General features: G+C 52.2%; 1 protein-coding gene across 2 annotated transcripts in view; it reads right to left on the bottom strand.

Moving 5' to 3' along the window:
* NSD2 (nuclear receptor binding SET domain protein 2) overlaps positions 1-14,443 on the bottom strand; it is a gene marked incomplete at both ends in the record, with an annotated part of 50,226 nt that overhangs the window by 9,530 nt on the left and 26,253 nt on the right. Inside the window, 7 exons of one of the 2 annotated variants that reach the window (XM_079707595.1) lie at positions 1,023-1,126; positions 2,071-2,276; positions 2,408-2,564; positions 2,944-3,123; positions 3,950-4,150; positions 4,557-4,680; positions 4,836-4,967. In XM_079707595.1, the coding sequence (XP_079563721.1) occupies positions 1,023-1,126; positions 2,071-2,276; positions 2,408-2,564; positions 2,944-3,123; positions 3,950-4,150; positions 4,557-4,680; positions 4,836-4,967 (1,104 nt within the window). Of the gene's footprint in view, positions 1-1,022; positions 1,127-2,070; positions 2,277-2,407; positions 2,565-2,943; positions 3,124-3,949; positions 4,151-4,556; positions 4,681-4,835; positions 4,968-12,362; positions 12,426-14,443 lie in introns of those variants that run through there. The other variant, XM_079707596.1, reaches the window with a different exon arrangement.

Here is a 14,443-nt window from a genome sequence, read left to right as displayed (position 1 = left end):
AGGCGCCTAAGGAGGCGGGCACATGGCGGCCCCGCCCTCGTCAACTCACGGCTCCTTGTTAAGAAACCAGAGCAAACGATAAAGCAGCAGAGAGAATTGAAAAGAAGAAAAATAATTGAAAAGAATTGAATTGAAAAGAAGAAAAGCAGAAATGAGCAGCTCTAGGGAAACCGTGGTGAGAGACGCCCTCTTCCCCTGCTGGGGGAGAAACTGCAGTGATGCCAGCGTGTTGGGGGAAAATCTGGAATAGGCCTCAGGAATCCCAGTTTCATGCTCTCTGACCCAGTAATTGCATGGCTGGGAACTCATCCCAAAGAAAAGACTAAACACACATTAGTACAGGGAATGCTTCCTTCACACAGACATTGACCGCAGTCCAGATTTTAGGAGCAAAGACTGAGCCCTTGAGCTGCCAGAAGGTGGCCAGCACGCGTCGAGAGGCCGCAGGGCCCCGGGCGACAGGGCGCGGGTGAGGTCGGCTGCGGAGCGCCAGGTGCTGGCACTTCCTGCGGGGCTCCAGGCCCACGCACTGGGGAACACGGCCCCTGCCCGCCCTCCTGCACTCCCCACACCCCGAGGCGGAAGAGCGCTCTGTCAGGGGCTCCGGCCGCACACTGGCCTGGGGGAGCCACCGCTCCTCTGAGCCTGTCTGCAGCACTTGGTGACGGCGTGCGTGGTCCGGGGGGTCGGCCTGTCCCTCTGCTCCTCCTGCCCCAGGCAGCCTGGCCAGGACTGTAGTTCTAGTCCCCGCTGACCAGCAGGCTGAGCCTCACCCAGAGGCAAAGCAGAGACCGCCTGGGCAGAAACCCCTGCCCACACCCCGTGCCCCCGCGTGGCAAAGGTCACGCCGGGTGGCAATGGCATCTTCTCCCCGCCTAGGACGCCTCGTGCAGCTGTCCCGGGCACAGACCCTCGCTTGTGGCCAGCCTCCTGGCCGCCGAGCCCAGCCTGGGGAGGAAAAGTCCGCGGGCCTGAGAGCGACTCACCCCCACCCCCTGCCCCAGCCCCGCCAGGACGGTCACCTTGATGTGCTTGTAGGGCGGGGGCCTGCGCGCGCTCTCCTGCGTTTCTCGGGCTTCCCTTTGAAGTTTGATTTCACGGAAACGAGCTTCGGCTTCTTGCAGTGCTAAAAAGTCAACAAAGCGTGAGTGAAAGATTTTAGCAAATCGACACATCCGCCCTTTACGCTCTGTATTTTAATGGTTTAGTCTAAACTTCCATCTCACTGCTAAGTGTTGTCTGCGGTTTCCTTAAGACCAGAGGTGGGCCGCACGGCGTCCACACAGACGGGAGCTCGGGGACGCCCGCTGGCTAGAGAACCCGGGGGCAGCTCGGTGGGGCCTCTCGGCGAGGGAGCGCAGCGCGTCCGGCCTCCGCATCTGCCAGCCGACCCTAAGCCACCACGCCTCCGCGTCCGGCGACCTCCCTTTTGTAACAATCCTTGAGAAAGCTGATGGGTCAGCTGTGTGCGGAGGCCCCAGGCGAGCAGAGGGCCTGCGGCCACCTCCCCGGAAGGGGCGAGGGCACAGGCCCCACTTCCCCGCCGTCCTCACTTGCCGCCCGTCCCGTCCCCTCTGGTCGCCCGGGCGAGACCTGCGTGCCATCTTCTCTGTCCCCACCCAGGCTGTGGAGTCGGGGGCAGGGCATCCTGTCGACCTGCCCACACCTGCCCCTCGGGGCACCTGAGTGTCTACTCATGGGCAAAGGGAGCCCGCAAGCCAGTGCGCAAGGCCCGGACCGCAGGCCAGTTTCCTGCACGCCGCCATCTCACGTAAAGGCAAGCGGTAAGGGATTCCTGGAAATTAGTACGCAGATAATTTCTTAAAAATAGCTTTAATGCGTGTTAGTGAAAGTCACCACAGACCAATGTTAGAAAAGTCATTAAACAGTACCTCTTACCCTCTGCTTCAACAAACCAGTCTACAGACCTACTTTTTTCTAATGTAAAGTACAGCTGGAATGCTGAGTCCAGCGTTTTCTACAGAGGTCAAACATTTGGAAGCAGAAATCAGGACTAGCAAAGGCACCCGAGCGCGCTGTCTCCGACCACCTGGGAACCAGCCTCCGTACCGTTTTTGAAGACTCTTCCGATCCCTCTGACCCCCTGGTAGCGGCTGCCCCGGTCCCCCTCCATGTACGGGAACACTCGCGCCTGATGCGTCCAGTAATAATCTTTAGACCCAAAGAAAAACACAGGGAATTCTCCAATCTCGTGCTTCATTTTCTGAATATTTGGGGGAACATTTTTGGGATGGCAAACTTCTGCCGGCCACCATCTATTATAAATATTAAAAACAGGATTCACAGACTCTTCAGAGAGAGTGACAGTAATTTCAATGCGTTAAGTTCTGTAAAGTAAAAGAAGACATTTGAACAAGGAAAGAGGAGCAGGCGCCTCCTCCCACACCTGTAGTTCCCCAGCTTCACCCAGATGATGTCCTGGAAGTGCAGCTTCTTGCCAGCCCTGCAGTCGTTGCAGAACCAGCTGCCGTCGGGCATCTCGATGTTCAGGCAGTCGGGGTGGAAGGCCGCCGGGCAGGACTCGCAGCACAGCAGGCTTCCCCCTGCACAGAGGGCGCCGTTTAGCCCCACCCGCCCGGCTCAGCCCCACGGCCTTCCCAGTCTACAGCTCTTACCCTCTGACCCTCAGACAGTAGCTTAAAAAGAGTCACCTGCATGTAAACACAAAGCACGTTTTGTTTTCACCACTAACGAAGTCCCATAAGCCTGTGAAACGGTCACGGTTAACTCAGAGATACCACGTATGCGACTATGTGTGCAAGCAAGCACGGGGTGGCAGCAGGAGGGTGGAGAGCCAGAGCCTGAAAGGCGCTGCAGCCGGCCCCCCACCCTCGGCCCTGGGAGTGCCTGGAGGAGCAGTACTCTGACCATCCTGATGGACCCGACGGAATCACAGGGCTGGACGCGGGGGGTGCTCCTCACCTTTGGAGCACACGAAGCACCAGCTCACGTTGACATGGGCGTGATGCCTCTTGCCCTTGCGGGCGGTGAAGTGATTCGTGCAGATGACGCTGTTGGACGCGATCACCGAGCAGCCCGCCGCCAGACACGCGTCCCCACCATGGTAGGCGACCGGGCATCGGACACACCGCATCATTTTACCTGGAGAAGGGGAGACACCCCAGAGCCCAAGGCACTGAGCAGGGCACCCCAAGGAACCAAGCCTCCACAGGTTTGCAGGGCTGCTGTGGAAATACACTGGAAGCAGTTGATGAAAAAAATAACTAGAGTGGGAGGGTAAGGATATTTATTAGACGTCATGAAAACACATCTCCTTAAGGCGATGGTGCTTCAAAACGATGTCAGAAAACCGTCAGGCATTTAAAACGCTGTTTTCTAAAATGAGGTCAACCAGGGTTTCTCGGCCTGGGCACTGCTGGCCCAGCGGGGGCCCGCGGGGCCGTCCTGTACACGGGACAGTGTTTAGCAGCACCCCGGCCTCTACCCGCTGGGCGCCAGCAGAGAGCCCCGCAGCAACTCCAGACATGGCCGTGTGTCCCCTGGAGGGCCGGCTGAGAACCGCTGGCGTCAGGAAGCAGGGTCACCCGCCACCCCGAAGCCCACAGACCTAACGTGACATAACGTAGATGTGACTGAACTTTAAAATATTTTTCTCGCACGTGAAGGACCATTAAAGCCAGAACAAATAGAATCCATCAAAATGGCTCAAAGGCCTCCCGCTCCTAAAGCCAGGGATCTTTAAGACGACATTTAGGGCAGGAAGAAAGGAGAACATCAAGAAAGACCCTAACCACCAACCCCCCATCCCCACCCCGTGTGGAGTCAGTGACAGAAGAACCACCAACCGTTCCTCCAAATCCACATCAGAGGCAAAGCTCTCTGGTGACAAGCCTGACAGCCACTGCCTGCCCTCTATGCGCCCGGGGCCTTGTCAAACCGGCACGGAGGCTCTCGCTCGCGTCTGTACCTTTCGACGGCCTTGGGTTCGAGGGGTTGGAAGCATGGCAGCTCAGGCAGCTGTGCAGAGGGCAGCGGAAGCCCCGGCTCTCAAACACCGTCAGCGGGAACTTGCGCACGCAGGCCTCGTGGTAGAACTTCCCGCACTGTGACACGACGCAGCGCTTGACGTCGGTCTTGCTCTCCTTACACACGAAACACGAGTGAATCCCTGACGGGGTCGGAGGGGTGGAGAGAGGGGCACAGAACAGGACTTGAGCTGCAGCTCCTCGTGGCTGGAGCACTGGCTCCTCCTTCAACCCCGCCGGGATCTGAGCCCCGGCTCTGCCGCAGGGACAGGCCGGTCTGACCAGGCGGCCCAGGCGGGGCGCGTCCTCAAATGAGCCAGGAACTCTGGGGAAGGGGCTCATCCCAAGAAAGGCTCCCACCCTCCCTCTGAGGGCAGCAAACCAACTGCGGAGGTGCCCCACAGCCGGTCCTAGGGGCTCCCGGGAAGGCTCCGGGTGTCCTCCTGACACAGCACCAGTTGTGAAGAGTCCGGCCAGGGGACAGGAGGTGGATGGTAACCTCGGCCGAGAGCCGGAGCGCACGGTGGGGTGCGGCGGGGCGGGGCGTACCTGAGGTGCACTCGCTGCACGTGAACCTCCCCTCCGGCCTCCGGGAGAGGCCCAGGCAGGCCAGGTGGAAGGCGCCGCAGCAGGGGCCCTCACACAGCACCAGGCTGCCCGGCTTCTCGCACAGCTGCGGGCGACAGGGGCGTGAGACCAAGTGTGAGAAGCAAAACTCCACACGATCCCCCGACCCCCGGGGCTCTGGGGCCCTGGCTGAGTGGAGGGAGGAGGGCCGACGAGGCTGGGCTCCCCAACCGGCTGCGTCGGAGGCCGCCCACCCCTCACCTGACACACGTGCTCCTTCTTGGCGGTCACTCCTCGTTCAGACCTTTTAGACGAGACGGACACTTCGGTCTGGGTTTCGTCCGCACTCTCGTCTGGGGACTCCGGGGGCTCGTCTCCGGGGCCATCCGAGACCTGGGAGGAAGGAGGCGGACGACAGTTCACAGTGGCCGCCAGCAGCCCCGCCAGCTCCCCTCACACGCGGCACCACTGGTGTCCGTGACGACACACTTGCCGATAAGCTGTGTACAAATTCGGAAACGGGCTCCAACCCGCTTGATTTTTGGTACACAATGTGCGCAAGGGGCACAAGGCTTAACAGCCTCTCCCCATTCCTTAAAAGTGAAGTAACTTTTATGAAAACCCAATTTGGTCTAGTAGGTGACCTAAGACGGGCTTGGGGACCCAGAATCTTGGCTTTTCTTACCCGATCTGCTAAAGGTTCAACCACCTTAAGGGAAGGGAAACAAGTTAACCCCCAACACGCTTTTGTGTCAAGTGCAGGCCTTGGTGGCGCGATTGTGTCACTCCGGCCGTGGTCGGACGGTCGGCGACTCGGGACGCGCGTGCTCACCGAGGTCAGGAGCCGGTCTTCCAGACTCATCGCACCCGTAACTGACCACCCGCCCGTTCACCTCCCCCCCACGGGGCCAGGTGGGGAGGGGGCACAAGCTGCCGCCTGTGCCCACGGCAGTCCGCGCGACAGGCGGAGAGACGGGGACTCGGAGCAAATGCAGTGACTCACGGGCCGTGTTCCGTCCGTCTCGCCTTCATTTACCAGCGATGAGTGAGGCCGGGCTACAGCCTCCCCTCATCACTGTACACAGCTTTTTCCCTCACTTGACCAGCAATAGCAAATCTTTAAATAGAAATCAATAAATCTTTAGTCAGAAAACTTTCTCATATATCAAATTCAGGTTTGTTTTAAAGCCTAAAAACACATTTGGTATTTATCTGATGTTATCAAATAAATGTTGAAAACTGAATTTTTCAACAGAGCGTATAAGCTACATTTCCTGTACACCTCAATAATCACAGCAACCAGTAATTATGATCTAGGCTTGCTGCTTGCCAGTGAACACAAAGCTAGAAATTGAATCGGGCCACACTGTTTTTTTAAAAAAACCACCAAAAAACAAAAGAAACCCCAGCAGGCCATTCACCCAGTTCTGTAGCCTCACCAGTGAAATTTTCCCAGATTTACCTCCCTGACACTACAGGGAGCAGCAGAAGGAAAAACCCCTGATAAACAAAAGGGTTTTTGCTGACTTAAAACCTGGTGTTAAAGTGGGCTGACTTTTTCGAGGGATGTGTTGCTGCTGACTTGGCACCGGTGGCAGGGTGACGGGTGTGTGAGCCACCGTGCCAGCCTGGACGCTCTCCTAGGCTTGACAGCATGAACAGCACTAAAGCACAGGTCTCAGCCCGCTGCCGTGAGGCTACCCAGTGGAGCCCTCCCCTACGGCTCACCTCCTAGCCCTCCACACTGACACCCGAAAGAAGGCAGTAAACTGGAAGAATGCTCTGAGTTCAAACCCCAATTCAACGTGTCCGTCAGATGCAGGGTCACAGATGGGGGCGAGCACCTGAGGCGAGTCTGCAGCAGGTGCTGGGGCAGCCGGGCACCGGGAAGGGCAGCAGCCCCGCTGGCCCCGGTCCCACTAGGCCGCCTGAGAACCGAGGCCCAAAGAAAGGGCCTTCACGTGGGCTCCAGGGAAGAGCCCGGTGCCCGACCCACCAACCCAGGTTCTTCCCTCAACGTGGCTGCAACAAATTTAAAAGCTAAAAAAAGAAAAAAAAGAAAAAGAAAAAGAAAAAAGAAAAAAAAAAGAAAAAGAAAAAATGCACGGAGAGAAAGACAGAAAACACAGACCAGTCCTGGGTCAAAGGAAGGAACAGCACCTTTTATTTAAGATTTACAGAAAAAGTGAGCACGTTTCCACTTGGAGATATTTCCTAAATTAACAAAGTCTGGTTTGAGGAAATAAACACTGAATACATATTTTGAATGGAAGTATAAATGTTCACGACACACACGAGGCGCATGTCCTGATGGGTCTAAGATACACACACAGCATCAGACCTTACAACAGCACAGTCCGTGACGGGTGCGGGAGGGTCCAGCTTCCATCCCACCGCACCCCTTCCCCGCGACTCAGTGGACCCCTAGCACACGGCCGGCCGGGGGTCTGAGGGCAGAGCGGGCGGGCACCTGGCTCCAGCTGCAGGCTCCACCTCCACGTGCACCAGGGGCCGGTACTTACTCGGAGATGCGTTTGTGAAAGCGACACATTCACCTGCACGGTCCCAACACAGTCCCAAATCTCAGGCTACGACCTCTACGGTCTATTCCATATCCAATAGGATGCATTCGGAAAGAGAAAAACGCAGTGACTGAGTGGACGGACGCGGACTGCCGGGCACTTCCCGCCGCACCCGAATCCACCAGAGCCATGCCTGCGGCTGCTCGACCAGCAGCTTAGCTCCTGACTTTCCAGCTTCCTCCAGTCTGAAAATACTCTACTCTACTCAGTATGTGACAGCACGGAACTGCCCGTTTGCCTCAGAAATACATTCCTCTACGGGCAGAGAATGTGGTCTCCGTGATCATTACAGGGATTTTTCAGGATGATTATTAACGAACATAATGTAACCTAGTGAACACATTTAAACCGACTTCGAGAAGCGACTTATGCGAATCCCAGGCAGGTCCCTCCCTGCCGGGGCTGGAGAGCAGTCCCCTACGCCTCGGACAGAGTTACAGTGAGGTTCAAATCTTTTAACAAAACACATCCCTTCACAAGTTGAACACTACATCATTTTAAAAATACAATTACAGACCTTGAACAACAGATATTTCTATAAACCAACATTACTTTTATGTTTAAGTTACGCTTTTGTAAAGGAAGAAATAGATAACTAGAAGTGTGTTCACATAGGATTTTGGATTGACAAATGATACGAATCCTGTGCCCAAGAGATTTAATGAGCTTAAAGTCAAAAGACTAATCTCAAACAGGTCTTCCAAGTTAATATCACAGTGAAATACTAGGGTGGAATTAAAGTAATTTGTAAATTAGTCATTCATCACCTGAAATACTACAATTCAAAGAAAAGTTATTGAACTTGTATTAAAGCAACCCCTCTAGATGACACAGCTCGACCCTTCCTAGCTGCCCCCGAAGTCCAGGTCTGAGTCGTGGGAACACACCCTGGCACTATCCTCACACCCACCTTCTAACCAGGCAGCCCCAGGAGGTGCCAGTAAGAACCACGTGGTGGCCAGGCAGGCCGTGGGGCTGCTGTTCCAGACGCAAGGCCAGCCCTCGTCACAGATAAAATGAGTCTCTAAAATGTCCTATCAACCCAACGTTGTCCCAACTGTGTCCCCAGCGGGGGCTGTCCCACAGAGAGTGGGCTAGAGAGGGGAGCTGGGGAGGGGCCTGGCCGGTGGCTGCAAGTGCAGCGCTGAGTGACCCACCCCACTCCCACTGATAGGCCGGGCTGCCCTCCCCCACCTCAGCCGCTTCTGGAAGGTGCAATATGCCCCAGACGGTTAGCACATGCTTCAAAACACATGCCAAAGAATTATATGCAAAACCCCAACACCTACATTCAGGCCAGAAAAAACTGTAGCCGTGGATCTACCAGGTAACCAGGTAGCTACAAAGGCATCTCACAAGATGAGGCCTGTCTGGTTCCTAAACAGACACTGAGCAGGCGGGAGGGCCCCCCAGGGTGTCCTCGCTGGTGGAAATGCCCAAAGCGAGTGGCCCCTGACCCCGGCAGTACAAGCGACAAGATGGAGGGATGCAAGGCATGTGTTTGTTACCTGCAGAGGACACCCAACTTTCCATCACTGGCAAGTACATTAGTACTAATTTCTAATATTCTAGGTAAAACAGCAGAAACAGTACTTAAAAGGATGAAAATCAATTTCACTGACCAAAAATCCTAAAATATACAGGAGTCAGCGTATTTCTTTAAAAAAAAAATTGAAAGCCAATCATAGATTTGAGAGCATTTTGAGAAACCTTTTCTAATAAGATAGTGATATTTCAGTTCTTTCAGCAGAAGACTATAATTTAGATTCATAATCTAAAAGATAAAACTGAGTCCTCAACAATTACTACTTCTGTTCACAGGTTTCTAAAAGCTGAGGTGATGAAGCTATTGATTTTAAAAGCATAAATGCTAGTTTCACACTAAGTCAAGGCAGCTCTCACCCGGTCCACATACAAACGACTAGCTGACCAGAACCACCTTAAACGTGAATTAATACCTGAAAGGAGCAGATGCGCTTCAGAAGCGAGCTGAGTTAGAAACAACCAAATGGAAAAGGGATCAGGCACACTTGCCAAAGTCACAGTGACCGTACTCTCCAGCTCCCCTTTCAGACAGGAGTCCCTCCTGGGCGGAGGGGGTGGTGGTGGTTCTCGCCCACCTGGGCCCGCAAGAGGCCTCGCCCAAGCCAGCCAAGAGTCACCCGCCAAGCAAGCACTGCTCCTTCTACTGGACTCATCAAATGGATGGAGGATGCTCCTTTATTTAAAACACTTACACTGCTACTGAAATGATGAACAAAATCTCAGCTCTTCATCTGCCACAGCGGGCCCAACGTCCAGGCTTTTGGTGGAGAACCCTAATTTTAAGCCCACACGTGGACACCTTTTATGTTTTCGGAAGTAGATGCTAATTTACAGTCTGACTTTTCGTTAGAACATTTCTAAGACAGACTCAATAGGTATGAGAGTCGCCCCCAGTCTGGCCACACTCACACACCCCAGACCTAACCCTGGGTGAGCAGACCAGGGCCCAGGCGAAGAAGAGGGGCGGCAAAGCTCGCCTTTCCGCTGTCCCCTCCTCCGGTGTGTTCAGCTGCTCCTGTCCCCTACCACGGCAACCTCTTGAAATGGCCACCACCCCCCCCCGCCCCCACCGTCCCACTCCCTGGCCCTGAGCGCTCCACTTGAAACGTTCCTGTGGTTTTGCATGGACTTCCCACGAAAACCACGGCATCAGGCACAGCTAACGCTGGGACGGGGACCTCAAAGAGACCACCCTGGGAGCAGGCTAACCCTCCCACACTCACACACGGCAAAGAGCCACCCTTTGCCTTACGTTTCTGAAACTTTGCTTCCTTGTGAAACTTCACTTAGGTTTATTGTCGGTTTTTAGGAATATCCTCTTTAAAACAGCGAGGTTACTTTCAGTTGGGAGGTATAAATGTGCGAGGTACTGAAGAGAGGACTCAGAGGCAGCCTCACCTAAGTCCCCCACAGCTGAAGGCTCTGGGAAAGGTGCCCAAGGAGACAGGAGTCTGGGGCGGCAGTGGGAGCAGCTCTACCCGACGCGGCATGGGCCGGGGGCGCCGCTCCGGTACCGCGGGCTACCTTCGTCTCTGGAACAGCTACCATCTCAGCTTCTGTACACTCAGACAAGTCCGCCTGTGGCCTCCCGTTTTGTTCCAGAGGCCCTCCTCGCAGCCACCTCCCCACCAGGCCCTAGTGTGGCATGTGGAAGGGGCGGTCACGGCAGTAACTCTGTGCATGGCATAGCCAAAGTCACCTCAACAACTGTCAGCTCCAATGACCAAAGCCCAGGGTGAATCAGCATTACTCTGACCTTAGGAAATGAAGACATCCCGCGATAACAGCAGCATACTGAATCTGTACTCCTGCAGACAGACTACTGCCTGACCCTACGCTCTTTCAAAACAGCAGCCCCTTCCACTCCCCTCCTTCAGGAAGCTGTGGGCAGGCCCTCTCGGGAACTCTGCCCCCCAGCAGCGCTCCTCAGCGAGACCACAACAATGCTGACTACATCTGCCTCTGCCTGCTGGGCACCTTCCTGCCTCCCGTGGGATGAGGTCCCCCCAACCCCGGCACTGAGACACACTGCGTCGCCCCCTCCCCCTCTCCTGCACACACCCCTATTTACTCAGCTGAGGCTAAGTCTACGCTGCTCCTGTGGACACGGCATCGAGTCATCCCCATCAAAAAGGAAGGCGCCCCTTTCTCTGCTGGCTCCTAACGCACCCATCACGTGTCGGTCGCTGGCTGGCTACCAACTCAAAATCCATCATGCCATAATTTCAAACAAGTCTCCTAATCCTGACCGTCAAAGGCCTTCCAGGCTCGAGTCTTTACTTTGGGGAATGGCTTCTTGAACTAGGGTCACTTTTACACCACCGTTTTTTCACATTTTAAAATTTAGTGACTGGTGCTTTGAGAACCCTCATCAGTCCCGAGCTCCTCCACGTCCCTTAGGGACAGCGTGACTGAGGCCATCCTGGAGGCCCCGTGTCCACGGAGTCTGAGCAGAGTCGCGCCCCCAGCCACAGTCCAGTACCCGGAAGCGTCAGTCAAGCCCAGCGTGTGCCGCTTCTAGGGTTACTTTATCCCCACGCGCACAGTGCAGTCAAGAGGATTGCTTTTCATGCCGAAGCAAAATTTATACTTTTGGATAAAAATGGAATGATGGTGATTTTATTATTTTTATTGTTATAACCATTACTGTCACAATAGCGAACCACTAAGTCCTTGCAAGGCGCCAGGCACCCCAAGTGTTTTACATGCGTTACACTACTTAATGGTTTAGAACACAAGTATTAGTGAGAAACTCTCATTAAAGGAAAAACACACCTCAAGAGTCCACTCGGAATGAACCGAGTGTTACCGGCCTGGTAACTTGAAGAGCCCTCCCGCCTCTATGACCTGAAGGGCACGGAGGCCTTTCCTCACCATGCAAACATGCGGACACCCTGGGGCACACCATGTGGTCACCCAAGATTGAGACATTTAATATAATGGCTCATGTTCTACAAAAGCAACCAATGAAGAGGTTGGTGTAAATAACCTGATTATAGGACCCCCCCCTAGATAAGGGTTATTGAATCAAAAGAGTTAAATGGTTCACAATGTTACTGTAAATGACATTTTTTTTCCTACAAATTTACTATAGCTAGTGTCATAGTAAAACTGTTTAGTAAAAAAAGACAGAATCAAAAGTCTTCCTGCTTTTTATGTTGGAAATTAGTTTACTATCTACAGGATTGAATACATTCCATTAGCAATGAGAACAGTCGACGAGGACTCTGTTTAATGTGTGCTGTTTGTTCTTTGTTTTTGAAGGTACAGGTGCTGACATTTTTTTCAATAAAAATTCAGTAAGTTATGAACTAGAGGAGAACAATGACCTCTAACGGGATGGACCTCTTCAGTGTGCTGTCCTTGTCACACGCCCAGGACAGCCCCTGATTGAGGGCATCCTTTCAACTTGAAATCTACATTGACCACTGGAATATGAATGTGTTTCTGTTATGAGATGAATGTGATTGGTTAAATGGCCTTGATTAGGTATCTTACCTTGGTCTTAAAATTTGTTATCTGTTTTCTTCATTGTATGTGCTATTAAGACCAGTAAAAACAGATTATCACACATCTTCCATAACTGATTGTGAAAGCAATGCCACTGAGTGTGCACGATGACACGCCGCCTGCAGCAGACATCTTGGAAAATTACATCATTTTAAGTGCAGTACAGAGCAGCTGAGTTCAAATCCAACTTGGCTGATGTGGGCTCCCATAAAAGCTGTTACCAGTAAAGGCGAAAAAAATAAGAATTTGCTCTACTAAGGGAATAAGAAATGAAATTACAAAACACTTAAATCACATTAATTACTTCCCAGGCCTTTGTCATGCAAGTGTGTGATTTTAATCTGTCCTCCTCATTAGGGGATGCAGTACTACTGTGGAATAACTATTCTAATGTAAGGTTTTATTGATCACATATACCTTGTTTGAGAGGAATTTAGACCACAACACGACCTAAAATGTCTTGAAACACCAACCCTATGAAAATTCCTTATTTTAATCAATGGTATTGAAAGGAGAGAATATAAACATGCAAAGGGCATGTGACTCACCCCGAATAAGGGGCCAGTCTGAGCCCTGCAAACAGCAGCCCCATGGTCGCCCAGTGCCCACCAGAACCGGACCTAGCGGCTTCTAGAATGTTTCTTTATAACACTACGCTTTGTCTCCCGTGCTAAAAGGCACTTAGCCTGGCAGACGTTGTAAATGTGCACTGTAGTTCAGTAGTGTTAACACAGAAACAGACAAGCCTTCTTGTTCACCTAAAGCGGTTTTAATAAAAATGAACTCTAATGTGAGATGTATATAAGCCGCACAAAAGTGGCCTGATAGAAAAAGCCTAGTAATTTAAATGTTTTTTATGTAAGGAACAGAATGCACACTATGGAATCTATGTATCACCTTCAAACTGCAAAATGGTGTATGATTTTAACGTATTTAATATATAATATAAATGTATTTAATAATCTATTTCTGAAGTTCTAAAGAATTAAAAATCAATTAAGCCTAATGATTGTAAAATGCTTCATCTAAGTCTTCCCAAGTTCAGAACAAAGGTCTAAGCCAGGAAGATGAAACTCATCCTGGTCAAAACCAATGTCAGACCGTCAGGTGTGTCTGACAAACATGTTTTACCCTCTACCCGCCATCCTGGCCCCGCGGTGAGCTGCTCTAGATTCACGTCTCTAACCCACACGACTCATGACCAGGAACAACAGACAAGACAAGATCTCAGCGGCCTCAGTGTTTTTCTTTTGATGGTATCTGACAACAGTGGAAGTAAAAACTCCACCAAATAAGTGGGCCAAAATATGATGCTAGAAAAACTCATTAAAAAGTGTTTTAAACAAACTGCCTTAAGTGAAAGGGTCTATGGAACTGAAACTTTTACTATTCCTCTTTAGAATTGCAGACCACCTTTTATTTAACTTTTTAGGATGTTAATCTGAACTTGGACAAGAAAAATAGGAAAAATGTTTTGTATAGAATTTGCCTTTTCATGTTTCAGTAAGCTCCCAGGAGCTCAGCAAAGAATTCTTCCTGCATTGTCTTGACCACGCCCAAATTTAAGAAATGTTCAGTTACCTACACCCACTAAGACTGGCCGAGAGCCCCACCCCACACCGCCCCGAGGCCCCTGCACGCCTGCGAGAGCAGATGCCCACCCCCGAAGGCCTGGCCCCCTCTAATGGGCATAAGCACCTGATGCTGAGAGAGCAGGGGACGCCCCGTCCCCACCACGGACCACAGTGGAGACCGTGTCAGAAGTACCACCTTCTGACCCACTCCCTGCCTCACTACCCTGTTCCGAAAAAGCCCAAGGTGAGCATCTCTTCACAGATAGTCTAAAAACAGGACTCACGTCTACAATGAGAAAAAGAATCACAGGGAACAAAATAACAAGAAATTAAGACTCGACAATAAGCTCCTTGGGTAGTCTCTAAAGCTGGGAATCCCAGACTCCCTCTGGACAAAAAAGGGTCATACCTACATTCTGAGGCTGTTTTTCATTTTGTTTTTATTAACGGCAAAGACTTCAGATTTGATGATGCTCTAGATGTTACGATACAGTGATGTGTGAGAGCCTCAAACAGCTACAATTTCACTAGCGGATACTTTCGGAGTCCAGAAAAGAGGAGTCACATTACCACGGCAGTCCTGACTCACCTCGACACTCAGGGACCTAAAAACATGCCAGAATTTTAAAGGACCAAAGCTGTGGACCCAAAGTCACGG

This window comes from Hyperoodon ampullatus (assembly GCF_949752795.1).
Source record: "Hyperoodon ampullatus genome assembly, chromosome: 1".
Classification (NCBI taxonomy): domain Eukaryota; kingdom Metazoa; phylum Chordata; class Mammalia; order Artiodactyla; family Ziphiidae; genus Hyperoodon; species Hyperoodon ampullatus.
The sequence above is the reverse complement of the archived record's forward strand: the minus strand, read 5'-3'. Positions and strand labels throughout refer to the sequence as shown.